Below are 27844 nucleotides of genomic sequence, written 5' to 3' on the forward strand. Positions count from 1 at the left end.
CACACTCGCTTGCGTCTGCGCAGTGAAGCTAATGCGCCGGGAAATTTCGACTCCGCTTTCCCAACCACTGAGAGCCAACGCATTTCCTACCCCGGCCTCTGCAAGCTACTGCTAGGTCCTTCATATCTACAGAACTTCAAGTAACATCCATGTACAAGTCATCACTCCCGTTTCACTGACGAAGAGAGATTGGGAGACGTCACCTAAGGTCAGGTCACTAAGTAAAGGAGCCAAGTCATGCTTCAGCATCCAACCCTGCGCTTGCCTTACTGTATTGTTAAGTAAAAGAGTAGACAGATGCTGAGATCAAAAAGAGAATACCCAGAAGCTCAGTCTACTGGAAGAAATAAGTAAAACGCTAAGAAAACAATAATTAAGTTTGTACAATAACGCAACATTAAAAGTATACCTATAGCCCAGAGACGGCATGCAAAACAGGGGAGTTAACTCTGTGGAATGGTGGTGGTCGGTGGTACCAAGAAAAGCTTCACAGAGATGATGGGGTTTACGCTGTTTCCATGAACGAGTAAGCGTTTGTGAGACGATGGTTTTCCCCGTGGAGAGGAAGTAGCAGATGAAAAGGCGGGGAGATTCAGTGGTAGAGCAGGTACTTAGCTTGTCAAGTGATGCCCAGCACCAAGAGGGGAGGGGAGTAAGGGACGAACAACCCCAAGATGAGTTCCAGAACTGCCAAGAGTTTGGCATTCGAAGAGTGAGAGTATCAAAACGAGCATTTATGTGAGCTCTTTCACTCTAGAGGTTTTAAGCCCCTTAAGAGAAAGTCCTTTGTATCGATTGTATGATTAGTTAACTTTTTTGAGCATTTGTGTTGGACCAGACACTAGACTAGTAGCTATACAGATCATTTAAGTTTCACAAACTCAGCATGTGTAAGGCCCTGGGTTAGATCCCCAGCACTGAAGGGGTGGAAACACACACACACACACACACACACACACACACACACTTTGATAGATACTACCATAATTCCCATTTTACAGAGGAAACTGAAATTAAGAGAAGTTAAGTAACTTGTTAACTCTAGCTCTATGCAGAGCCAGAATTGTAATGGGTTTATTTGAAACTGCCTCCTGCTCCTCCTCCCTCACTGGTTTTCTGTCCCTTTCTAATTCTTTTTTGCTGAAGAGAAGCCCTTCCTTAGATTTCAGTTAAAGGTGAAGTCCACTGTGCTGTTCCTGCCTGTTCTTACCTTCCATTCCAACTGCACGCTTGGCTTAAGTCGTAGAGAACTTTGCACAAGGCTCTGAGTTCAAACCCTACTACCACTAAAAAAAAAAAATCATTCCAAAATCCCCAGCTCCATCCCTGCTCAGAACAAACACAGATGTCACCCCACTTACCATGAAAATGGAATGAAAGATTGATAATGGGAGTGTAACGGTGCAGGTGGAAACCATATTTATACTGTACATGTGAAAGTATAAGAAAATGTTCAGAACAACAAATTTATTAAGTTGGTTATTTTGGAGGAGGAGAATTGAGATGTGAGGTGATGAATTGGGGATTTTGGTTTTGCCTCCCCTCCCAATTTTTTATTTACTTTTGCCTTTCCTTCCAGTCATTTCCCTAAGATCCATCCTTTTCACATGCTAGCCTCTGTAAATACCCCTTCTTCTCATGTATTGGTTTATCTAAGAAGAAAATGCAGATAGCCCAGGAGATCAAGATCCATATCTAAGAAGAGGAAAAGGAGAAGGCACTCCAAAGAGAAAGTCACCCACCAACCCTGGGGACTTCCCAGCTACTGTTTCACTGTAACCCCTTGCTTCCCATACAAGCCCTTCCCATTCCATCAGCCCTCTAAGATGAAGATTAGAGGAAAGATCTCCTCCACTTGCCTCAGGGCCAGCCTTGAATAAACGTGCTTCCTTCTACCAACTTCTGTCTCCTGGGATTTCAGCAGAGCAGTAAGCAGTACAGACCTTAAATTCTGGTAACAGAATGACTGATAACATAAACCAGTAAGATTAGTACTATTCCCAAATCTTACCAGTGTCTTAATGTACCACAAAGCTTTTATTTATTAATATATAAAACCCAACACAGATCATTACATATTTCACTATACTCACCTATTGGCATAAGGAATTTTGAATATTTCTTTTTTTTTTTTTTTGAGACAGGGTCTTGCTATGTAGCCTAGGCTGGTGTTCATATCTTGATCCTCTTGCCTCAGCCTTCCAAGCGCTGGAATCACAGGCATGTGCCACCATGCCCAGCTTTGTATATTTCTTTTTTTTTTTTGTGATACTGGGGTTTGAACTCAGGGCCACATGCTTGCTAAGCAGATGCTCCACACTTGAGCCACTCAGCCATCCCAGTATATTTATTTTTTATATTTGCTCTGTTACCTTAACTTGCTTTTGAAACTAGCATTGAAACTCCTTTGCTGCTTTTCTGTTGGCTCACAGCATCCTTTGTTCAGTTAGCAGTGAGTTGTTTAGTGCCTACTGTGTATGTGGAACTGGGTTAGGAACAAAAAAGATACATCCTGCTCTCCTAAAGCTTATATTCTACCGAAGGAAACATTTAATATATAGAATAATCATAACTTATAGTTATTATGGAGACAACTAATGAACTGGGATAGAAAATAAGGAGGGTACTATTTTGAGAGAGGATACCTCACTGAGGAAAAGAAATTCAGCAGAAACCTGAAGATTGTAAAGAAATCAGTGATGCAAATATAGAAGAGAAAAAGCAGCCCAGATAGAAAACAAAACCTATGCAGAGATTCTAAGGTGAATTGGAGCTGGGCATATGCAAGAAGCAGAAAGCAAACCTCCTGTATATCTGGGTCTTGGTAAGCAAAAGCAATGTACTGTGAAGTTAATTTGAAGGCATAGGTAGGAGCCTGAACATGGAGGGACTTTTAACCCTCCATGTATTTGCATTTTCACTGCAGTGGGAAACCAATGAGGAATTATAAATAAGGAAGTTTAAGATCACTCTTGGGCTCCCAGCATGGCTCAAACGGTAGACTGTCCACTTGGCAAGCACAAGGCCCTGAGTCAACCCCCAGTATTACCATAAATAAATAAGTAAATAATCACTCTTGCTGCTTGTATTGATATGCTTGAAGAAGAAAGTATTATCTACACAATGGTTACTGTGTCAGGTACTTTTCTAAGTACTTTCTTTTTTTTTTTTTTTTTTGTCTTTTCTTTTTTGGTGCTGGGATCGAACCCAGGGCCTCACGCATTCTAGGCAAGCGCTGTACCACCGAGCTACATCCCAGCCCATCTAAGTACTTTATAAATATTAAGCTATTTAATCCTCATAGCAATTCCATGAAAGTATTGTTGTTATCATCCCTCTTTTCACATAGGGAAACTAAGACACAGGTTAATCACCCATGTAAGTCACCCATTTAGTAAATGGTGGAAAAAATTTGAGCTCATGAAAGTGAGGACATTTAAGGGGACTTATATGTTAGTAGCAGTGAGGATGGAGAGAAGAGAACAAATTCAAATTTTCATTTGCAGATAGGAGAGGTAGGAAAGAGAATAAGAAAGCAATTGGAAGAACAGTGATGCGATTTGACGGAAGTAAAACTGGTTGAGAAAAAGATGGAGGAATTTAGTAGTTTTCATATGTCTTATCAGTAAAATTTTACTCAATGCAAAGCAATTTTGTTTTAATAAAATCACTTTATCACCAAGCCCAGGAGGATTTCATTGTTTTAAGAAAAGAGCCTATTTTACTCCAATCTTCTTTTTTTTCTTTTTTTAAAGCCAGTTTTGTATCCATTAAACACTTCCTTCTTTCTGTGGGTGATAAATTTTGTAAATCATTTGCAAAGTTATGTTCTTACTCACATGGAAAGTGAAAAAAATGATAATATAGGAGAGACTAGAATAGTGGTTATCAGAGGCTGGGATGGGGATAGGGTAAGGAAAGGAATAGAGAGAGGTTGATACAAAATTAGACAGGAGGATCAAGTTCTAGGATCAAGTTCTAGAACAGTAGGGTAAGTCTAGTTAATAATTATTTTTGTGTATTTCAAAATAGTTAGAAGAGAGGAGGCTGAATGTTCCCAAAACAAAGAAATGATGAATATGTGAATTGATGAATGTGCTAATTACCCTGGTTTGAGTATTATACAATGTATACATATATTGAAATATCACACTGTATATCATAAATATGCACAATTATTATGTATCAATTAAAATATATTTTCAATGTAGAAGTCTGGTGAAAACTTTCTGAAAGAGTAAATGATATTCAGGACTGGTGGAATGGTGCATGCCTCACTTGGGAGGTTGAGGCAGGAGGATCCAGAGTTGGAGACCAGCTTGTGCAACATAGTAAGTTCAAGGCCAGCCTGGACTACAAAATGAGACACTGTCTCAAAAAAGCAAAGCAAAGAAAAGAATGACCATTAGTCTTTTTATTCATAAAGGTGTTTACTTCCCAATAACAGAGGCACAATTATTCCTTGTAGAACAAGCTTTATTTTCATTAGACCAAAGAATATTCCTCAATTAAGGTACTTATTGTTATTACCACTTGATATATTTTAAATTAGTGGCTGTCATAGAATACAGAAATATGTGGCTTCCATAAGTTCCAGAAACATTCCCATGCTTATCCTGATACAGCAACCAGTAGAATAAACTACTTCACCTGTTAAGGAAATATGAACATTATCACTGGGACTCAGAGGAAGCTTATTTCTTCCAAACATAAGGCCTTCTTAGCTCCCAACTCTCACTATTGTTCTGCACACATGAACATTGTGAAATTGGAAAAATACTACTGATTTACTATCATTTCAAATGTTTAACACAAGGTGATTTCCATTTTCTTCTCATCACAGAAAATTGTGATTATGGAAAATTTATTGAAGTTTTAAAAAGTATTCTTCACTATATTCAATCAGGGCTTAAACTGAAGACCTCACACTTACAAGGCAGGCATTCTACCACTTGAGTCACTCCACCAGCCCTGTTTTATGTTGGGTATTTTTGAGACAGAGTTTCAAGAAGTATTTGCCTGGGCTGGCTTTGAACCACAATCCTCTTGATCTTTGCTTCCTGAGTAGCTGGGATTACAGGATATCAAAGAAAAAAAAAAAGCTTTTTTTTTTTTTTTTTTTTTTTTGAGACAAATTCTTTCTATGTATTCTAGGCTGGCCTCAGCCTCCCAAGGGCTGGGATTATAGATGTGTACCACCCCCCACACACACTTTTTTTTTCTTAATAATCTTTTGACGAGCCGGGTGCAAGTAGCTCATACCTGTAATTCTAGCACTCGGGAGGCAGAGATCAGGAGGATCGAGGTTCAAAGCCAGCCTGAGCAAATAGTTCTTGAGACCCTATCTCAAAAATAACCAACATAAGAAAGGGCTGGTGGAGTGACTCAAGTGGTAGAGCCCCTGACTAGCAAGCATGAGGCCCTCAGTTCAAATGCTTAAAAAATGTTGCCAAATTTTGGGGGAAATTTGGTTCTTTTTTTATTTTTTTTTAAAGGAATGGTCTCAGCATTGTAGTCTAGGCTGGCCTGGAACTGAAGATCCTCTTGTCTTAGCTTTTTAAGTGCTGGGACTACAGGTGTGAGCCACCATATCTGGCTCACTATATTTCTTTTAGACTAACTTTTTTTTGGGTTTTTTTGTTGGTGGTGGTTTGGGTTTTTTGTTTTGTTTTGGTTTGGTTTTTGTTTTTGCTTTTTTGAGAGAGTGTCTTGCTATGTAGACTCATCCTCTATGGTGCCACCAGGCTCAGCACAATTTTAGACTGTGTACACTGTCTTAGTTATGTGTTTTTTGATTAAATAATTCATTTGGAAGTACTGCACACATTTCTAGAAGTAAAAGAAATTTTGACTAGTTCATTTTCTAAGTTCCTGAGGAAGTCTAGTCTGATAAAAAGTTGAGGGTCTTTTCTCTTTCTGCCTATTCACCCAATGTGAGTCTCACTTGCAGAAAAACTGAGTGGTTTCACCCTTGGGGATACTCGAAAGGCTACCTCTGACTGATATGGACCATTCTTAGCTAATTAACATTATTTTATTTTCTACCATTCTTCAACATAGGTCCCAACCCCTCCACCACCATCAACCTAGATTCTACCTCACCTTTTGCAAAGTCTGGCTCCAACACAATATTTCTGAATTGTAACATTCCCTTTTATTCAGCTTGGAATATACCCCTCTTGCCCCTTGCCCCAGATTTCTGGTTCATACTGGTCTTTTCCTCTGCTGAAAAGCATTTTCTTTCTGTACTAGTTCTAAAATTACGGGCACAAAGCTTTTTTAAAAAATTTATTACCATAAATTAATTATACAAAGGAGTTTCACTGTATATTTACATACATGCATATAATGTACTTTGATCAAATTTAGCCTGTCTATATTACTCTTTCTTAATTCCCTTCTCCTCCTCCCCTTTAAGTTTTTAGTGAGTTTCATTATGCTCTTTTCAAACACATATATAATGTACTTTGGTCATATTCATCCCTGCCATCATCCTCTCCTTTCCCCCAACCCCTCCCACTGCTCTCCCGTCTAACAGCTCCCCTATCTACACACACACACACACACACACACACACACACACACACACATAGTTTAGATTCCACATATAAGTGAAAACGTGACACTTGTCTTTATGAGCTTGTCTTATTTATTCACCATGATGATATCCAGTTCTCATTTTCCTGCAAAGGACATAATTTCATTCTTCTGTATTAATGAGTAATACTGAGTAGTGAAATATACCACATTTTTAAAGTCTGTTCATCAGTTGTTGGGAACCTAGGTTGATTCCATAGCATAGATATTGTGAACAATTCTGCTGTAAACAGTGGTGTGCAGGTATCTCTATTATAGATTGACTTACATTCCTTTGGATAGATGCCCAAGAGTGTTATAGCAGAACCATATGTTCAAGGTTCTATAAATCTAAAAAAAAAGTTACTTAGCAGTTGACATCTTAATCATTTACGTGCAGATTCTCTTTAGAATTCAAAATGCAGGGCAAAGCGGGGCGGGGTGGGGGATGGGGGATGGGATGGGGGTGGGGGGAAGTAACCTTGAAAAGGACAACTCCCAAAGGGGCTGCCACTGTTAAATTTAAGGGTCGTATCAGAGTGGGTTGACTATGCAGGCAGAAAAGAGCTGAAGAAATAGGAACAAAAAGCTCATAAAGTCATTTTTCTTAAAGGGTTAAAACACAGGGCACATCTTTATCATGCTAGCCTAGATAGAACTGGGCCCTTTCTGATTGGTTGTTGCGAATCTTTTTAAAACAAACAAACAAACAAACAAAAAAACCTGGCTCATTTAAAGTTCAGTTTAATTACTGGCACCTAGGACAAGAGACTATTCTGTTTTGGTCTGAAATGCTGGAGCATATTGTAGGAACTCAGCCTAAAACAATGGCTTCCCATAAATTTTATTTAACACCACTGATCTGTTTTCCACGTCGAAGTCATCTCGACTGTTCCAAATTCCTATTGCAGCGGGGCCTGCCTGTGCTATACTTCTTGCACCCCTTGGTGGTCTACCAGTTTGCGCACATTCACATGCACAACTCTGTGGAAAGACTTAGCCTAGGCTCTATGACAATCCTTGGGTGCGCCACTGTGGTACGTATCCTGACCTTGGGCTTTCTGACTGCAGAGAACAAGACGTTTCCAACACAGCCCAGAATGGAAGGATGTCGTTCCCTCTGTAGCTGCATTTTCTCCGCCAGCTGGGCGGCTCCGCTAGGCTTGGGGGCGGGGCGGGGCGGCCATCTTCGTGCGGGGCCGCGCTTCTGCAGCTGGGAGTCCGCAGTTGGTACGCTGGCGATGGAGCTGCGGGCGAATGCTCTGCTTGGGCTCTGGCTGCTGTTGCTGCTCCTGCCCCCGATGCAGGGCCGCCAGAAGGAGTCAGGTGGGCGCGGGGGCCCACGTTCTGGCCGGGGTCCCGAGGCGCCCCTCGCCCCTGCGCAGCCGCGCCGCGGGGGATGCTGGGGCCGCCGTGGTGCAGAGCCCGGCCGAGGGCCTCGGGCTCCTCCAGGCGCCCAGCGAGGTTGTCGGTGTCTTGTCTGCCCAGGACCCTGGAGAGAGACCGGCCTCCGCAGTTCCGAGCCCAGGACTCTGGGGGAGAGGGAAGCCCCTGTCCTACCCCAGGGGGGCCGCGTGCGCTTTGCCAGAAGAGATGAGGGGCTTGTAATGATCGTGGCTCCAAACTGATTCTCTTTATAGTTTGGTGAGCCCTGTAAAGCAATCCAGTTTATCCGTAGCCCTTTGAGAGCCGAGAATTAACACTTACGCAGTTTTCCAGTTCCTTGGATACCTGATGGCCTAGGTAGAGGAACAGACTTGATTTATGCCCTGGAAAGTTCAAGAATCCTTCTTGACATTTCGTTTCCCACCAGATGGACAGGAAGGGGATTTCTGGAAGTTTTGGTCTTTTGGTTCTGCTTGCCCGCCTGCTGCTTGCAAATAAGAATGCCAGGGGTATTTTGCTAACTCTCATCTACTTCACTTTTTGAAGGCTCAAAGTGGAAGGTATTTATTGACCAAATTAACAGGTCTTTGGAGACTTATGAACCATGTTTAAGTCAAAACTGCAGCTGCTATCATGGGTGAGTTCCTTGCTGTGTCTGGGAATTGAATTCTTGTCACAAGGACATACCCTAAGATCCCTGACAGAGCTTGGTTGCAGTGGTCAGAGAACCAAGCATGTAGTGAGAGCAGAAAGGATGCCTGAAGTGGCCTCCTAATTCTAAGGAGCGAAAATGCCCTGGGGTGGGAGAGGCCAAGTGGTTCTCAACATCACCCCTACTCTCTGTGGGATTTAGCGCATGTGTTCTCTGTTTTTCCCCTGGACTGAAAGCTTCTTAAGGTCTGGGTCTGTGTCTTACTCACTGTGTATATCTGGTGCAGATCCTCAATAAGTGTCCCCAGTAAGTGTTGAAGGAGTAAATCTAATCATTCCCTGTTGGTTATTTTAAATATGCAAATTAGTGCTGGGACTTGGTTTAGTAGAAAGATAAAGACATTGAAAGCAGACTTGGATTCTAGTCCCAGAGCTACCACTAATTACTGTCTCCTCCCCACCCCCCTTAAGAAGCCACTTAACTTCTCTGGATCTCACATTCCTCATCAGCTAAGGAATGTGATGCTCTTCATCCTTTTATTCTGACCCCTCAAAAAGTTCTCTAGTGCTAATGATACTTGTTGGATACTACGTACTGAACTTTAAGAGGTTCACAAACTAGTTTATTTCAGGCTTTTAGAGCATGTGTGGGGTTGAGATGGGGTGGGGGCAGGCAGTGTTAGACTTTGGGGCATGAACTCTACCTTCTGTGGAATCCAGAGAAAGGTATGTGGACAGACTACAGTGGTTATGAGGACATGGATGTGGCATGAGTAACAAGGAAAAATGTGGATCAGCCAAGGAAGGGGCAATTCTGATGGAAGGAGGAAGAGAAGACATTGACTTGATCTTATTTTGTGTGGCTTTGTTGTGTTTGAGGTTTATGGTACTTCTGGAGAAGAGTCGCTCATTCCTGCCCTCCACCTTTCCCCTCAGCTTATTGTGTTCTTTAGTACTAAATGGAAATGTGCTTAGGAAGTAGATGGAATGGCACCACTCTCTTGGCCTGCTTCCCTTGACAATTCCCATTCTTTCCTAGTGTCATTGAAGAGGATCTGGTTCCTTTCCGAGGAGGTATCTCCAGGAAGATGATGGCGGAGGTAGTCAGACGGAAGCTAGGGACCCACTACCAGATTATTAAGAACAGATTATACAGAGAAAATGACTGCATGTTCCCTTCAAGGTAAGTGTTCTAAGGTAGATGTCTCTTCTGACCTTACTACCTATATGCAGCTCTTAGAAGCAGTTCAGGGGACTGACAAGTGAATCCCCCCACACATTGTAGGGGGACTACGAAATACCAACAAGCTCTCTTGCCTGGGAATTTTCTTGCTAGCTTCTCTATCAAAGCCTGTTGCCTCAGTCTGCATGAGGCTTAGGCACCTCAGTGGTTGCAACGGCTGTGGTTCTGCCCCTTCTCCTGTGACTCTAGTAGCTGCAAGACACAGGCTGATGAGACGCAGCGGGGCTGAACTGGACTGAAGGAGAAAAAAAATAGGTATTTATTGAGTATCAATTATGGGCCAGGTATACAGAGATCACTTCACTCTTTAATGACTGTGTAATCCATTATATCATGCCCCCTCCCCCCAAAAAAATACCAGACATTAGCTGGGCACCAATGGCTCATGCCTATAATCCCCTAGCTATTTGGGAGGCTAAAATCAGAAGGATCTTGGTTTAAGGCCCACCCAAGTAAACAGTTCTTGAGACCCCCATCTCCAAAATTACCAGAGCAAAATGGACTAGAAGTGTGGCTCAAGTGATAGAGCACCTGCTTTGCAATTGTGAAGCCCTGAGTTCAACCCCAGTCCCATCAAAAAAGAAAAAGTATTTTAAATCTGTCGTTTCCATTCTGACAGAATTTTTTTCCCCTCTGTGGTACTAGAGATTGAACTCAGGACCTTAAGCATGCTAGCCAAGCATTCTGACACTTCAGCCATGCCTCCAGCCCTTTTGATGGTTACTTTGTTTTTGAGATAAAGTCTCACTAACTTTGCCTGGCCTATCCTCAAGCTTAAGATCCTTCTTCCAATTCCCAAGCAGCTGGGAATTACAGACATGTAGCACTACACTCAGCTCTGCCAGAAAACTTTGACCACTCCTTGGAATATTGCCCTAGTATGGTGCTGGTCAGGACCTCGAAGGATGGGTAGAAACATACTCAACTGTCATTCTCTGTCTTTTAAGAAATCCTCTGAGGATTCCCAGAGAGTCTAGAGTCTAGTCAGAAAGTAGTGCTACAGGGTTTTTTTTTTGGTAGTATTGGGGTTTGAACTCAAGGTCTCACACTTGCTAGGAGACACTCTACAACTTGAGCCACTCCGCCAGTTCTCATAAAACTAATTTTGATAGTGTTCTATGTTTAAGTTGAAGGTAATGAAAGTTTTTCTGTCTTTGCTCTTAAAACATGAGATTTAATTATAGTGGAAATAAAAATGAGGTCTGTGTTAGTCAGCTTTCTGTTACTGTACCAGAACATGTAAGATAATTCACTTTAAAAGAGGGAAAGTTTATTTTGATTTCAGAGCTTTTTGACCATGGTGAGTTGGCCCCATTGCTTTTGGACCTGTGTTGAGGCAGCACATCATAGTGGGGCATGCTTGGGGAAGCGGAGAGGGTAGGGGGAGGGAGGAGAGGGAGATTTAGAGGGAGAGGGAGAGAGAGAGAGTAAGAGTGAGAGACCAGTGGCTCTTGAGTAGCCGGGATCATAGGTATGAGCCACCTTGACTGACCCCTGGAAGGATTCATTAAATGCTATAAGCCAGAGCAGCTTATCTAGGAATGATAACACACACAGCATAGAAAGGTGGAATAGTCCTTTTAGAAGCACCACTTTGAGGAGACTATGCAGTAGGCTGATGATCTGAGCAATGGCTTGTCCCACTTTAAAGTATGATTGGGACCCTTCCTTGTCCTAGAGCCTGCAGGCACTGCTCTGGTGACTTTCGGGTTTTTCTGGTTGACAGGTGTAGTGGTGTTGAGCACTTTATTTTAGAAGTTATTGGGCGCCTCCCTGACATGGAGATGGTGATCAATGTACGAGATTATCCTCAGGTTCCTAAGTGGATGGAGCCTGCCATCCCAGTCTTCTCTTTTAGTAAGGTAAGTGTAAGAAGAGCCACATGGCCTGGGGAGGGTTGGGGGAGGGTGATCCTCAAGGGAGCAAGAGATCATTGTTCTCTGGAGCAGATGAGGCCTGAGGTCCAGGATTGTATCTATGTCCCTGTTAATGTCCAGTAGTTGAGAAATAAGGCTGAGGAGGTAGAGTTGAAGACCTATAAATAATGTAAGTTTGCTTAAGTGTTTAGTCTAGAGGGCAAAAGATGGAAGCTAGAGAACCTACAAGAGGTTCACAGATCTTACAGTGCACAGGGAGAGGAGTCCCAGAATGCTGGTGGGAATGCAGTTAGGGAATCCTTTATTCAGAATATATTTGTTTCAGCCAGGCATGGTGGTACAGACCTGTAATCCCAGCATTTGTGAGGCAGGAAGATGGCAAATTCAAGGCCAGCCTGAGCTACACAGCCAGATTCTGTCTCAAAAAAAAAGAAAAGAAAAACACAGTTGTTGTTCTCCTTCGATGTATTTATCAGCCCTGGTGCTCAGTATCATCTGTGCTATCCATCTCTGTATCCCAGAGGCCCATTATGGCTAAAACCAAATCTGAAAGTGCCGGGCAGCTCTACATGGTTGTGTCCAAACAGTGCATTGAAGAGACAGGCCTGGGATAGTGAGAGGGTTGTGTGATGGGGGTATCTTTGGGTCTCATTAGGGAGGATAGGAGTAGCCAGGTAGCACCTGTGGGCTTAGAGAACATGGACAATAAATAGCTTGTCAGTGCGCAGGTTCATCCAAATGTTTTGTCGGGGATGGGGAAGCTACAAAAGAGTGGATTTAGGAAAACCCCATGGCCTTTGGGAAAAGGAACACCGTCCCTGATTTGGTTTCTCCAAAGCAGAGGGACTTTTTATTCCCACTTTTTATTACAGTTTACTTTCTCTCTAGACTTGTTTATTTCCTGTGTTGCAAGTGTGCTGAGACCACATTTGTATTGCATTGCCCATGGTTTAGCCTCATTTCTCAAAAGTGCTTGGTCCCATTGTTTGTCGTGAAACTCCCAGAAGAACAGATAGAGGCTCCCATGTAAGTCAGTAAGGACTTTGTGTCTGTTATTTATCTGTTGTTTCTGTGGGTAATACAGTATGACCATCAGTTTACTAACTTTCCTCTCATCCTAACTTCTCACCCTTTTTTTTTTAATATCAGTGACTCTTAGTTTCCAGAGGAGGGATTTTAGTCTGTCAATTTACAGTTAATTGTGCAGCTTCTGTCAAACAGTTATTAAGTTTGAGGTACTTGATAAATAACATAATATTTTTTAAGTATTTGAAGGGAGTAAAACAGCATATTGCACATGTAATCCCAATGAAGAAACAGTAGATTAGAGGTTTATCAGTGGCCAAATATTACAGATTACAAATATTACATGGTTACAGAAGTAACCATGAAAGGGAAACAAACTTTCTTCAAAAGATATGTGATAATATTCTTTTCCCTTGTTCTGAGCATTGGCGCTTCTGACACCAATCAATGAATAGCCAAGGATTTATTGACCAACCAATGTAAGCTCAATAGGGCCATGGAGTTTGGTAAGACTAGTTCATGTTTATTGATTATGTACTATGTGCCAGGCACTGTCCTAAGCTTTTACATATATTAAAACATTTTGTATTCAGAATAAGCATTTAGAAGGAATTATTGATTATTTTCTACATTACAATGGTAGGGAAACTGAGGCATAGAGAGGTTAGGGAACTCACCTAGAGTAGTACAGAGGTGGAGTCAGCATTCAAACATAATCTGCCCCTTAACCATTGAACAGTATTTCCCGGTTCTTAACTCTCAAAAGATCCACTAGGAAATAACCAAGAACTGGTAAGGCAGGGCAACCCTCAAGGGTAACAGCAGTTAAATGATGAGAGACCTCTGTGATTATTCAGAATTGGGTGTATTATTTCCTTAAACTAAATGTCCTTTAGATAAACAGAATTTTAGGAAACTGAGAAAATTAAATCTTTAATATGATTCTAAATTCTGGGAATTTAGAAAGTGAATTTAAACCCATGGTGACTTTTGTCTTTTAATGTCTAAAGTTGAGACCTTGCAGGCTAGGGAGAATATATCTTTGGCATGTTGACACTATAGGAGAGTCTTGGTCCAGACCCTGTGTCATGAATGCAGTTTGCTTCTTACTCTGTTCCGAGATTTATTTAGAATTGCCTTTCTGTTTCTATCAAAGACGTCGGAGTACCATGATATCATGTATCCTGCTTGGACCTTTTGGGAAGGGGGACCTGCTGTTTGGCCAATTTATCCTACAGGTCTTGGACGGTGGGACCTCTTCAGAGAAGATCTGGTAAGGTAGGTCCTTTAGAGAGGTTTTATTTTCTCCTCTTTGTGGTTTTTTTTTTTAAATAAGCAACAAAATATAACCAATTACATTCTTTATGCTTTAAAGTGACTGAACTTTTTTTGTGTGTGGCAGTACTAGGGTCTGAACTCGGCCTCATGATTGCCAGGCAAGTGTTCTACAACTTGAGCCACACCTTCAGCCTTTACAATGACTGACTTGAGTTAAAAGCAAATACAGAAAACTGTTCATAGTATACACAATTTTTATATGAACAAAAATATTTAAATGTCCATAGATTCTTCTATCCTAAACTTGCCTTTATGAGAGGGATTATAAGAGTCTTTTGTTATCTTTAGATTTTTTGGTTTTGTTTTTGTTTTGAGTCAGGATCTCACTATGTAGCCTAGGCTGGCCTTGAACTCTCAATCCTACTTTCTCATCTTACCAAACACTGGGATCATAAGTGTATGCCACCACACCTGACTGCTTCTTTAAATTTTTATGTTACTTTAAAGTTTTTAAAAATCAGAGAAAGTTACTTTTCTAATAAAAGAAAATGAATGGTCATATTATAGGGAAAGGTAGAAAATTACTTGGAAGAACAGAAATGTACTTGATAATTAAGAGCTAAGTTCTTTAGGTTGGGGTGAGGGGTGTAGTGGTCCCATTGGTATCTCAAGGACAAGGTTATTCCAGATCCTGTCCATTCATGACTGAGACATGCCTTGGCCTATTGACTCCTTGCCATGATTTCAGGATTTAGATGATCTGGTCACCCAAATTATAGGTATTCCTTACCCAGCTACATTTTACATTAATGATTCAAATAGCCTTGGTGCTTAACTAAGGAACTTCTGGAAACACACTCTTTTATGTTTTCTCTAGGGTGTAAGGAAAGCAGTTATTCCACAAATATCTCTCATCTGTACAAGTATGGCTAAAAATTTAAAGGGTATTGATGTAAAGTATACCCACTTCCTGAAGAAACACAGCCCTCAGTAGCCATGTAAGCTCTTTGGATAAACAAAGGAGTCTCTTTCTCCAGCACGGATAATTGGGAAAAATTTAAAAAGATAACTTAGTCCCTCATTTCATAGAACTAGAGCTAGAACTTGTCCTTGTCCAACTGTTCATTTCCGGTATATAGAAATGAAGTCCAGAAAAGTTAGGTGACTTGGTTAAAGTTAGAAGCAATTTTCATCTGTACTTTACTGTGTATTTCCTAAGAAATTTTGTTTGTTTGTTTGTTTGTTTGAGACCTGGTCTCTCTATGTAGCTCACACTCCTGATCTTCCCACCTAAGCCTCCAGAGTGCTGGGATTACACAGATGTGCCACCACACTTGGCCTTGTATATATCTTTTGACCCAGCCATTCCACTTCTGGAATGTATCCTGAGAAACTAAAGAGACAAGTATATGAAGATGTGTGTACCAGGATTTGCACTACCAGTGATGTTACTTCTTAGAACAAAAAGTTGGAAACTACCTAAAAGCCCATCAAAAAGAGATGAAGTTAATTATAGTATAACTCTAAAGTGATTATTTTTTGTAAGAGGAAAGGCGAGGTAGAATAGAACTTAAAAACTTAGACTGTGGTTTCAAATCCTGGCCTCGATTAGCCATATAATTCTGGGCAAGTTGCTTAACCTGTCAAGGTTCTCACCTCAGATAAGGGTATTAACCCCATCTCTTAAGGTTGAGAATGATTTTGGTACACATAAAGAGCTTAGAACAGTGTCTGGAACACAGGGAGTGTTACATAGTTGTCAGCCACTATAATTATTTCTCATGTATTTCCTAATGTTTCCTAATAGCATGTATGATATTGCCTTTGTTAAACAGAGCAAGGTTTCTTAGTCTAGATAATACTGACATTTTGGGCTGGATAATCCTGGGCCTTAAAGGATGTTTAGCAGTATCTCTTTCCTGTACCTACTATGTGCTAGTAGCAATCCCCTAGAAATGTCTAGAGACACCACCAAATGTCTCCTGGGATGGAATAGAGAAACAAAATTACTCCAGCTAAGGGCTGAGGATGTAGCTAACTGGTAGAGTGCTTGCCTAGCATGTATAAGGTCCTGGATTTAGTCCTCAACACCAAAAATAGGTAATGAAATAAATATCCACTAATTAGGAGAAATGATTGGAAAGAAATTCTTAACCAGAATGTTACATTTTTACCTGTAGGCAGGAAGACTCCAGTTTACTTATTTATTTATTTAAAGACTGCAGTCTGTTTGTTTGTGTTTGTTCAGAGATAGGATCTCACTTTATAGCCCAGGCTAGCCTAGAACTCATGATCTCCTGCCTCAGCCTTCCAAGTGCTCAAGTGCTAGGATGACAGGTGTGGCCAACTTTCCAGATGACTTTACTTTTATCTTTTTTTCCATTAGAATTTAATATAATGAGCATGCATGATTTTTACTGGAAACAACAACAAAATTTATCCAGTGCCGTAGTATTTATATTTCAATGGGAAGTTTGGGGGAAAATAAGAGCTTGTTCTGGCCTTGAATGGGGGATTCAGATAAAGGTGAGCCAAGGAAGGGCTAGAGGATGAGGCAGGTTAGTTAAGGGCAGAGATTTAAGGCCTGGGCAATATTCAGCAATAGTCTCAGCTGAGCAGAAATGAGAAACGTTACATGATGTATCTGAAAAGGATACGAAGTTCATATGCTGAGTTTCTCCATTTCTGTTAAACCCCCTCTATTCAATCTACTTCAGCCTCCCCTTCTCTTTGAGAGGCATCTGCTGTGTAGATGTCTGTGCAGGGAGGGTTCCTAGGAAGAAAGCTAGAATGATAGAGCTGTGTGCTGACAGCTTCTGCTAGGAAGGTTGGTCCTGGGAATGTGCAAAGATCTGAGCTTCAGGGATTTTATTGTTTAGAGCACTCCATACAGCTTTTAGAGTACCAGGGTGCTTTGCAAATATCAGACTAAGTCTGGGGACTTCTCCTACACATACAAAACACGAAGCCAGGAGTGAATTCCCTTTCACTCAGTTCCTCATATTTTTGTTGCTCTCTTTACATATTAGTTTATCAATAGCATTTTTTTTATGTGTGGTACTCAGGATCTATCCCTTGAGATACTCCACTAGCCCTTTTTTATGATGCATTTTTTTAAGATAAGAGTCTCACTATTTGCCCAGGGTTGGCTTCAAACCACAGTCCTTCTGATCTCTGTCTCCTGAGTAGCTAGGATTACGATGTGAACCACCAGTGCCCACCTTCAATAGTATTCTATTCAACGGAAATCCTCAGTGTGCCAATTAAGCAGCCCCTAACCATGCCATTCAGCATTATGAGCTTTTTGTTCAGTAAGTTAATGTTAACTTACTTGCACCAGATGCTTCTGGTGAGCCCTCTAGAATAGCGAAGTGATAACCAAAGGGATTGCAGCATCATTCAGGGCTTGTTTTCCTTACTAGCCTTGACCAGATTTATTTAAAAATATAAGGCTCTTAACTAATCTTCAGATTACATCTTTATGTAAGCCTACACAAAAACACAGAAACTAATCAACATATGTATTTTTAGGTCAGCAGCACAGTGGCCATGGAGAAAGAAAAATTCTACAGCATATTTCCGAGGATCAAGGTGATTATGTTTTCTAATCTCTTATAACGCTACTCTTCCAAGTGATGTGTAAAATATAAGTAATCTTGAGGATATAAAGAATTCTGTGGCTCAAAGAGAAAGCTAAAATAACTAAGAAATAAATGTGAAGGAGAATGATGGTGGGGTGAACTTACCCAAGGTACATTGTAAGCATATATAGAACTGTCACAATGAAACCCCCTGTGCAACTAATATATGCTAATAAAAATGTTGGCTGGTAGGGTGGCTCAAGTGGTAAGAGCATCTGCCTAGCAAGTGTGAGGCCCTGAGTTCAAATCTCAGTGCTGCCAAGGAATAATAATAATTATAATAATAAATGTTAAATAAATTAAAAAAAGAAATGTGAACAACAGGATCTTACACTAGAGAAGAATCTAATTTGTCCAAACTGCTCTCTCTTCCTTCCTCCTTCCCTCCCTCCTTTCTTTCTCTTCCTCTCTCCCTCTTTTTCTCTCTCTTCCCTCCCCTCTGCTTTCCTCCTTTCCTGTCCTTTCCTTTCCTTTCCTTGACAGGGCCTCACTGTGTAGCCCAGGCCAGCCTGGAACTCACTATGGAGTCCATGCTAGCTTGAACTCATGATCCTCCTGCCTTAGCCTCCCAACTGCTGGGATTATAGATGTGCACCATGTCTTGCTCCGAATCATTCTTAATTGAACTGAAATTCAGAGAAGTACAGTTCCTCCAACAGTCCTTCAGCAGATATTCATACAGTGCCATGAGTGAGCTGGATGTTGACTCTATAAGGCTAACCAGAACAGCTAGGAGTAGCTTACATCATACCTTGGTAACTCTGCTGGTTGATACAGAGCAGGAATCATTACAAGGTATTCTGACTGTCTTTTTTTTGTCAGACCACATAGCTGTCAAATATTGCTTAATAGTATAGACTGAGGTTGTTGAAAATAGGGAAATGGAAAAGAGAGGCAAGAGGGAAATGGAAAATGTGGTATGACCCAGCTTGTGTTGTTCAGTTCCATATTCTCAGTGCCAGCAGTAGTGCCTGGTGTGTAGATACACAGTAAATGTCTGTGGCACAGACTGATAGAAAAGAACATGAGGAGAGAACATGAAGGGTTTTGTAGATTTTGTGATGAGTGTTCATCAGAGATTGTACTCTATTTCACTTTCCTTGCTTGGGCAATGGACTTCAGGATGCAGAGGGACCTACTACATACCACTTATTCTTCCTTACCAACTTCTGATTCTCATGTTTTTTAGTTTTGGTTTGATTTTTTTGGCAGCACTGGGGTTTAAACTCGGCCTCACACTTGGCTAGGCAGGCACTCTTACCATTTGAGCCACTCCACCAGCCATGATTCTCATCTCTTGAGATCACAGATTCCTCACTTGATTTCCATGTCTGGGCTTCAGAGTTTTAGGGCCATCTTGAAAATCTGTGGGGATGTGTGCATTTTTCAAATTCTCAGGATCCATGACTCCCACATGTCTTGACTCTGCTACTTGGACTGTAACTAGGACTTTTATACCTTTGGTGTTTTTTTGTTTTTTTTTTTTTTCCAGTGCTGAGGGGATTTAACCCAGGATTGAACACATGCTAGGCAAGTGCTCTACTACTAAGCCATATCCCAGCCCCTTAGGGTTTTTTTTTTTGAAATGGAGCCTACTTTGTTGCCCAGAATGGCCTCCAACTCAAGGCCCTCTTGCCTCAACCTTCCAAATAGCTGGGATTACAGGCATTAGTCATTATGCTCAGCTCTTGCTTTTTAACTTAAATATAATTTTGGAGCTGGGCATCCATGGCTCACACCTGTAATTCTAGCTACTTAGGAGGCAGACATCAGGAGGATTGTGGTTTGAAGCCAGCTCCAGGAAAATAGTTCAGGAGACCCTATCTCGATAAAACCCATCACAAAAAAGAGCTGGTGGAGTGGCTCAAGTGGTAAGAGTGCCTGCCTAGCAAGCGTGAGGCCCTGAGTTCAAACCCCATTGCTGCCGTGTGTGTGTGTGTGTGTGTGTGTGTGTGTGTGTGTGTGTGTGTGTGTATACGTTACATATTATATATGTGTGAGTGTATATGTACACATAATACTGGATTTTACAGAACATATACAGCAAAGGTGTGTACTGAGTTATGATTACCTAGTCACATAGATATGAGTACCAGTGATTATAGAGGCTACATGAACCTTCTACCAGGGAATCATTTCCTGTTGTGATCAGAACAACATGTCGTTAAAGACCACTTGTAAGCAAAGAGCCAAACACTCTGCATCCTGGAAGAGTACAGGGGAACAACCAGGACTGCTCAGTGCTGCTGTACTGAGGATGCCCTGTACTGTCACAGAAACATGTGAACTTTCCATCTGTGCAAGCAGCCATTACCTGGGTCCTTCTGCTGCTCAGCTTTCAGAGATTAGGAACAGTATTATAATGTAGATCACATAGTTTTATGTCATGTGTTTCTTTTATAGGACAAGTCCAGAACGAGATCCTCTCATTCTTCTATCTCGGAAAAACCCAAAACTTGTTGATGCAGAATACACCAAAAACCAGGCCTGGAAATCTATGAAAGTAATCAGCAATCATCTGAATAAAACTTACAGTAGTGAACATTTTCATTCAAAGAACATTGCCACCTGGGTAGAATTTGAAATTAGGTTTCTTCTCAGTTGTGAGATAAAAGTAGAGAAAGTTCCATGTATTAGCATATATGTAAATTCTCCTTTTCCTAACTCACCTTGCTTTTTTGACTATATTATGACTATTAAATACACTACTTTGAAGGTTTAAACCAGAGATCAAAAGCTTTTTCTGAGCCTGGTGTGGTGGCTCACACCTATAATCTTAGCTATGGGAGGTGGTTTGAGGTGAGTGTGGGCATAAATGAAAGACCTCATTCAAAAGATAACTAAAATAAAAGCACCTACCTAGCAAGCACAAGGCCTTGAGGTCCAACCCCAGTACTGCCAAAAAAAAAAACAAAACTTCAAAAGGCCGGATAGTAAATCAGCCATAGGCAGTAGGTAAACAAATGGGCATGGCTGTTTCCTGTGAAATTTGACTTTCATGTAATTTTCATGTGTCATAAATAATTTTCTTTTGCATTTTCTTTCAACCACTTGAAAATACAAAAATGTTTAAGACAGGAGTTCTACAAAACCAAGTAGTGTGTTGGATTTGACCTGTGGGCGCTAGCTATACAATCCCTGGTTTAAGCCAGATTCTCAACCACGGCTATATATAATATAACCACAGAGTTTCAACAATGAATCAAGTGAATCGGAATCTCTGGGGATGGAGTTTCGGAATTTCTTCATTTCTTTAAAACTTCGCAAGTGATTCTAAGGTGAAGCTAGAAACTGATACCTTTAGTTTAGAGTTTGTCTCTGTCCTCTTTTTGTTTTGTTTTTTTTTCCCCAGTGCTAGAGACCAAACTCAGTGCTCTTCCACTGAGGTAAATCCCCAATCCCCCCACCCCACTTTTTTTTTTTTTTTTAGTTTTGGTGGTACTCTGGTTTGAATTCGGGATCTTGTGCTTGCCAGGCAGGTGGCCTGTAACTTGAGCTATGCCCCCAAGCCCATTTTAACTTTAGTTATTTTTTGAATAGCATCTTGAATTTATTCTCAGACTGGCCTGGACTGCAATCCTCCTGTTTATACTTCTAACATAGCTGGGATAGCAGGGGCACCAACATCCCCATCTTTTATTGATTGAGATTTCTTGTGAACTTTTTGCCCCACTGGCCTTGAACCACCATCTTCCCAATCTCTGTGTCCTGAGTAGCTAGAATTGCTGGTGTGAGCCACCTCGTCCAGCTTAATGCCAATGTTCTCTTAATGCCACAACCTTAATTTAAGAAGTTAAAGCACTAAATTTCCTTGTATAAATTTCTATATAGCATATGAGGATGTTATGAGAAAAAGCTATGAACTTTTTGAGGGAAAACGTTTATCTAGATGTATGAGTTTATCTGGATGTATGTATTTGATACAGTTTTAATCAAATAGGAGCAAGTGAGTTTAAGAAACCATTAAATAATAAAAATAATGTATTTAGTACATAAGTTAGCATCTGCTGTGTAGAGAGGCAGCAAAAGCAGTGGCCAGCAGGTGAATGAAGGAGTGAGGACACTACTGCGCCAGTTGACCACTGCCAAAGGGAATAGGAGGCTGTTGGCAGATCTTCCTATTTTTTTACTCCCAGAAAAGTTAAAAATGTGGATTTTTGTAATAAGTATTATACCACCTATAAGTGTCGGCGATGATATGAATTTTATTATTTATTTCTGGTGGGACTGGGGTTTGAACTAAGGACTTTGCACTTGCAAAGCAGGTGCTCTACTGCTTGAGCCACACCTCTAGTTCATTTTGCTTTGGTTATTTCAGAGACAAGATCTCTCAAACTATGCCTGGGCTGCCTTTGAACTGTGATTCTCCTGATTTCAGCCTCCCAAGTAGCAAGGACTACAAGTGTGAGCCACGGGTGCCCGGCTGAGTATTTTTAAATACTTTCCATGCCCAACAAAATTTGTGTGTAAACTTGGCCCATCAGCCAGTGTTTAGGATGAAATGGGCTGTATTTCATGACCTCTGAGTTCAAAGGAGGGTAGCATGTCTTCAGGTAAGCTTAAGCTCTAAAACCAGTTGTGGGTTAAAATCCTAGTGCTTGTATTTAGTGTTCCATGACCCTGAACAAACCTCTCAACTTCTCGGATCCTTGAGTTCCTCATCAGTATGAGAATAACAAAACCCCCTGGATATGTTTATTATGAAACTTAAATGAAGTTATGTTGATGAAATCTTTAACAGTGCTTCACGCTGGTTCTCCATAAATGCTATTACTACTAATGCTAATGACTTCACTTAAAGGATACTTTGGGAAAGCCAGCTGCCAAGGATGTCCATCTTGTGGATCACTGCAAATACAAGTAAGACTTCCAGTTATTGGTTTCCATAGTGCTTTTGAAATACCTTCCTTCCCTTTGGATGAAAACTTAATACTAAGGTCTAGAATTCATTTAGCTGGCTTTTACTAAGGCCTACTGGGTACTGAACTGAGTTCTGTGGGGACTGTAATGAGGAATTAATTAAAGTGATGGGATTACCTCTTTCCACAAACCACCCACCCAATAGTTGAAGTGAGATTAAATATTTATAGTTGTAGAGCATGTGCTTAGGTTTGAGGCCCTGGGTTTGATTTGCCAGCATCACAGAACAAACAAACAAACAAAGAAACATTATAATGAAATGCTAGGACAAAGAATTAGCTGAACAGGTACACTTGGGGTAGAGAGGCTTTAGAGGTAAGAATGTTGATTACACACAGTGGGAGCTGTATAGTTAGAGCAGCTCTGGTTGGAGACTGTGCATCTGAGAGAAATACTGAGAAGAAAGTGTTCTTTTTTAAGAAGTTTTTTTCGGTAGCATTTCTTTGAAGATTGATTAAGTTAGGCTTGTTCTCCTTAGACTTCAGGAGATGGGGGTGATGTCCAGGAGATAGGGGGTTGTCTTTGATCAGGTGGAGTAGAGGAAAAACAAGGCTTTTGGGTACCATGACTCATTAGACCTAGAGAGATAAGCTTGTGAATTTTTTTTTCATTTTTGATTTTTGATCAATGATCATTGACCATTTCTGTATTTTCTCAAATATATCCCAAATCTACAACAGGCTATCATTTCTTTTGAGCCTTGTATCTTTCACCCAGTACCTGGCTTGTGAACTGACCTGGCTGTGTCTGGAGAAAGTATCCCCTCTTCCCCTTAACTTGACATTCTCAGAACAGACTGTAGCACCTACCATGAAAAAGCAAGGAGTTTATGGAAATCCCCCAGGGACATACTAATGTAACTTGAAAACCAAAAATGGGAAGGGAGAGGAATCTAACATGAGAGAAAGGAAGGAGGCAATAAGAAAAAAGGTCACATTTGTGGCAGCAAGCATAGAATATTGAATGTATTTTATTCTTTTTCCCCTCAGGTACCTGTTTAATTTTCGGGGTGTAGCTGCAAGTTTCCGGTTCAAACACCTCTTCCTGTGTGGTTCACTTGTGTTCCATGTCGGTGATGAGTGGCTAGAATTCTTCTATCCACAGTTGAAGCCATGGGTTCACTATATCCCAGTCAAGACAGATCTCTCCAATGTCCAGTAAGCAGTTATCCTCCAGATCAGAGTTTCACATGGTGCTGCCATTGGCCTCTTAAGTCTAGCTACTTAAGGCATTTAGTCTTGATGACTTGTTCCAGTACAAACTTTTTCCCCTTTTTGTTTGGTTCACACATATTGTAACCTTGTTGCATTATTCTCCAGGTAGAATGTAAGTGGGATTTAATTTGAAAAAGTGCTTTAATGCTGGCTCCATTGTATAAAGACAGTATAAAGTGAAAAGGCTAACAAAGACTATTATCAAAGACTGTTATCAAAGACTAACCACAGGAATATTTGATCTTGTTATATTTTCAGTAGGATTTCAGATATACCATAAGAATTGACCCAAGTGAAGCTTAGGCAGATTTTCTCTCTTGATGGGAGCAGATAGGAAGAGGTATAGAAAGGGCCAAACTGTGATCCCAGTTCCCTCTTCTGTGGGTTAGAACAAGAATTTGGAAATAAGTTGGAAATTTTTTTCATTCTTCATTTTTTACTTTTTCTTTTGCGACTTAATATTAAGATTTATTAGATATTAGATATCCCCAAGAGAGGATATCTAATATCTTTAGTCAGTAGGTATATGCAAACTAAAACCATCTAAATACATCATTCTTCATATTTGATGTATATCATTATATCATTGACATTTCCATTTTTTTTTTCAAATATTTCCCAAATCTACAACAGGCTGCTTTTAACTTTTTTTTTTGGCTATTATTTTTGTTTCTGCAAGGACCCTGATATCTTTGCCTTTAAAAATCCACCATCTACATATTTAGACGTCAATCTGTGGTCTTTCTACTACTGAACTTGGTCTACATTTTGGAGTCTCATAATCTTTTATTTTAGGGAACTGCTGCAATTTGTAAAAGCAAATGACGATGTTGCTCAGGAAATTGCTGAAAGGTAAGTTGGTTTTCCTTTCCCTTGCTTTATCATCCTCTTTCCTAGCTAAAGTTATCTAAATATTGTTACCATGATGATATCCATACTTCAGCCTCATCATAGAGATAATTCAGAATTAAAGCTGTCCTGTGTGAAAACAATATACACATACATTTACATATGCCCCCAATGCTTCATAGAAATAGACTGAAATCTTTGAGATACTTAAACAAGCATTTTTATGACCATTAGCTGTTAATATGACTGTTTTTAAGAGGAAAAAAAAGCTAAGTTCTATTACTAAATGGATGTGTACAGATATGGTGGCTATAGGATTGGTTTTAGGGTCAGCTGACTTAATTCATAACAATACTCCACATAGAGCTTGGTACAAGGGAGCCTACTCAAATGTAGGCTTATTAGTAAATTCTGTGCATTGAAATATTCTTGTTAATCTTGTCTCTAGGGGAAGCCAGTTTATTATGAACCACTTGCAAATGGATGACATCACCTGTTACTGGGAAAACCTCTTGACTGACTACTCCAAATTCTTGTCATATAATGTAACAAGAAGGAAAGGCTATGATCAGATTATTCCCAAAATTTTGAAAACTGAATTGTAGTAGTCATCATAGGACCTATGGTAGCAATCTCAGATATCCTGTGGTGAGCAGCTTACTGTGAATGTGGCACCTATACTTTGAACACCTTTTATCAAGCCAAACATCTGGTTTTCCTTATCATGCTGCCCCCAGAACAACTCTTGAAAAAGACCTAAAGTGTTTGTAACACACAGATATGAAGCAGCTCAACTCTCTGAAAAGGACCAGAAATTATGAGATGTGGATTTTGAACCTGTTCTGCCTTTCATTTTTTCTGACCAATCACAGCTAGTGCCTCAGATCATCAGACCATCTGCATGGTATATTCCTCATTGTGAAATTGGCTGTGTCTACGTGATGATGCCCTTTGTTCCATTGTTTGGAGCAGAAAATCCATCATTTGGAACTAGTACAACTCATTGCTGCCATTTCTAAGTTATTCTAGGCTTGACTGCTGTTTTATTTTAATGTAGAAACCCTATGGGATTTATGAAAAATAGCTGGGGATCATTTCCTAAAAGGTCTAAGGAAGCAGGGGCTGTGCCATGCAATGATGTAGGAGTTCTCTTTTGTAAAAGTATAAACTTTGGTACTCAGGAGGTTTCTATGACGCCACATAGAAAGTAGCCAATTGCATGAGCAATTATTGAAGCTGGATTTCAAGTTCTTATTTTGTGCCTTCATGCCCTTTTCATTTTCTCTCTAAAGGATAAGAGAAAATAAAGACAACAACTTCCTAGTAAATTTAGGAATCAGTCCTCACTCTTTAAAGAAACTACTTAGAACAACTCTTCCTCACCCTTTGCATACTTTATTTTTCCTTAACTTTGCAGCGGACTGTCTCCATGTTGTGCGGTGATCACAAGGAGTCTCTGATTCGAACACATTATTAAGTTGGTAACTCAGAGTATTCAGCTTTTACAGTTACTTATATATGAGATACTTGTTGTAGTGCAAATTATTGTTGGAATTCTTTTTTCCCTTTTTGAAAAAGACATTTGGATAGTAGTTTAATCTCTCAGGTGATCTCCCTAACATAGTCAAAAATGAAGAAAAATGTTTGGATTAAAACCATGCAGTTTGATGATTTAGATCCATGTCCCTTAGGTTCAACATTCTTATAGGAAAATAACTCGTCTTTGCCTCTTCAGAACTGTTTGGTGTTAACTGGTTTCAAAATTAGTCAAAGTGATATTCTGTCACATAAAATCAGAGATTTTATTCCATTTGTCAGAAATGTATTTGGCCTTTTTAAGTCCTTTTCACAAAACTTTTAGTCCTAGGACCTTCTTATAGGAATTACACATCCAGGCATGGTGGTGCATGCTTGTAATCACAGATACTAGGGAGGCAAAGGCAGAAAGATCTTAAGTTGGATGGCAGCCCAGGCAGATAGTGAGACCCCATCTCAAAAACAAAAGGGCTAGGAGTGGCTCAAGTGGTAGATTACTTACCTAGCATGCGAGAGGCCCTGAATTCAATCCCCGATACAACAAAACAAAAGTTAAATGTTTCCCTGGTAAGATCACTGCATATGGATTAAGGCAGATGTTTACAGCTGATTTTTGTTTGTTTGGGTACTAATGATTCACAGGGACTGTGAGGTGCTAGAAGTGTAAGCTGTACTGTGGTTTTGCCTTGTCACCATGAGGCTCTACTAGATATAATCGTTCTCTACATATTTAATTTTCTTCTCACTAAAATAGGGATAAAATTTGCTGTCCTGATTAGGAGCTGGAGCTTCATCTCTGGGAATGTTTTCTGTTTTGTTTAAAGTTGCAGCTCAAACATCACCCCTCTGAATCTTTTCTTCATTCCTGTTGCCAGTTAGGCTTTACCATAATACTTTGTTCATACCTGTATTGTATGACATCACATTACATTGGCTGTTTCTCCTATTCTGTGAGCTTACTGATGAGTGGGAATCATGTTTTACTCATCTTCTGTCTCCATTATCCAGCACACAGCCTCACACAGACTAATACTAAAGAACTTTATGGGGCTGAGAATGTACCTGAGTGGTATTGTGTTTGCCTAGCATGTGTGAGGCCCTGGGTTCAAAAAAAAGAACTTTGGATGGATGGAGATACGCGATTAGATTCTGCTTATAGATTGCGCAGGCATGCAGGCATTGGCTCCAAGGGAGATTGGATAAGACTAAGAATTGGATCAGTGTAAACCCTCATTGCCTCTGCAGAGGGCATCTTTGTCTTTAAACACACTAAAAACTACTCAGATTTTATACTTCTGTATGTTTATTTCAGTGTATATGGTATAAGGACTGTATATAACAATATGTAAAGTGTATGTTTTAAAAATAATTTGTATCCCCCAAATTTTGAGTGGATTTGTTATTATTAATACTAGTTTGGTTCCAGACTTACCATTTCCTTCTCAAAATCCATTCTTTCTAACTGTGAAAAAGGTTTATACAACAAAACAAAACTAAACTAAATTAATATATATGGCAAGGGCTGTACTTGATTCACTGGGTAGAGAAAGGGAACTGTTAACCCTTGGGGAGAAATCATATCCTATGGAGGAAACAGTTGTTGGGTTCTAAGCAAAACTCAGCAACAAGGGCTGAGGGTATACTGGT

General features: G+C 40.3%; 1 protein-coding gene across 6 annotated transcripts; it reads left to right on the forward strand.

Annotated features, from left to right (window-relative positions):
* Positions 1-18: 18 nt before the first annotated feature.
* Positions 19-27581, forward strand: Poglut1 (protein O-glucosyltransferase 1). Of its 6 annotated transcripts, none has more exons than XM_074073215.1 (11): positions 21-208; positions 8509-8599; positions 9653-9796; positions 11583-11718; positions 13916-14037; positions 17569-17628; positions 20082-20181; positions 22480-22538; positions 23588-23755; positions 24608-24664; positions 25110-27581. In XM_074073215.1, the coding sequence occupies exons 3-11, from the start codon at positions 9702-9704 to the stop codon at positions 25264-25266; spliced, it is 954 nt and encodes a 317-aa protein (XP_073929316.1). In that variant the 5' UTR covers positions 21-208; positions 8509-8599; positions 9653-9701; the 3' UTR covers positions 25267-27581. The 6 variants fall into 6 exon arrangements, with proteins under 6 accessions (XP_073929318.1, XP_073929316.1, XP_073929315.1 ...); XM_020176527.2 differs by lacking the exon at positions 21-208 and adding an exon at positions 7738-7902; XM_074073213.1 differs by lacking the exon at positions 21-208 and adding an exon at positions 7764-7806.
* The last annotated feature ends 263 nt before the right edge of the window (positions 27582-27844 follow it).

This window comes from Castor canadensis, chromosome 5 (genome assembly GCF_047511655.1).
Source record: "Castor canadensis chromosome 5, mCasCan1.hap1v2, whole genome shotgun sequence".
NCBI lineage: Eukaryota > Metazoa > Chordata > Mammalia > Rodentia > Castoridae > Castor > Castor canadensis.

Coding starts and splice junctions, on each gene's coding strand:
- Poglut1 (XM_020176527.2), top strand. CDS start 7,818: ATGGAGCTGCGGGCGAATGCTCTGCTTGGGCTCTGGCTGCTGTTGCTG. Junction 17,629..20,081: donor GCATATTTCCGAGGATCAAG/GTGATTATGTTT, acceptor TTTCTTTTATAG/GACAAGTCCAGAACGAGATC. Junction 20,182..22,479: donor AGGCCTGGAAATCTATGAAA/GTAATCAGCAAT, acceptor CTTCACTTAAAG/GATACTTTGGGAAAGCCAGC.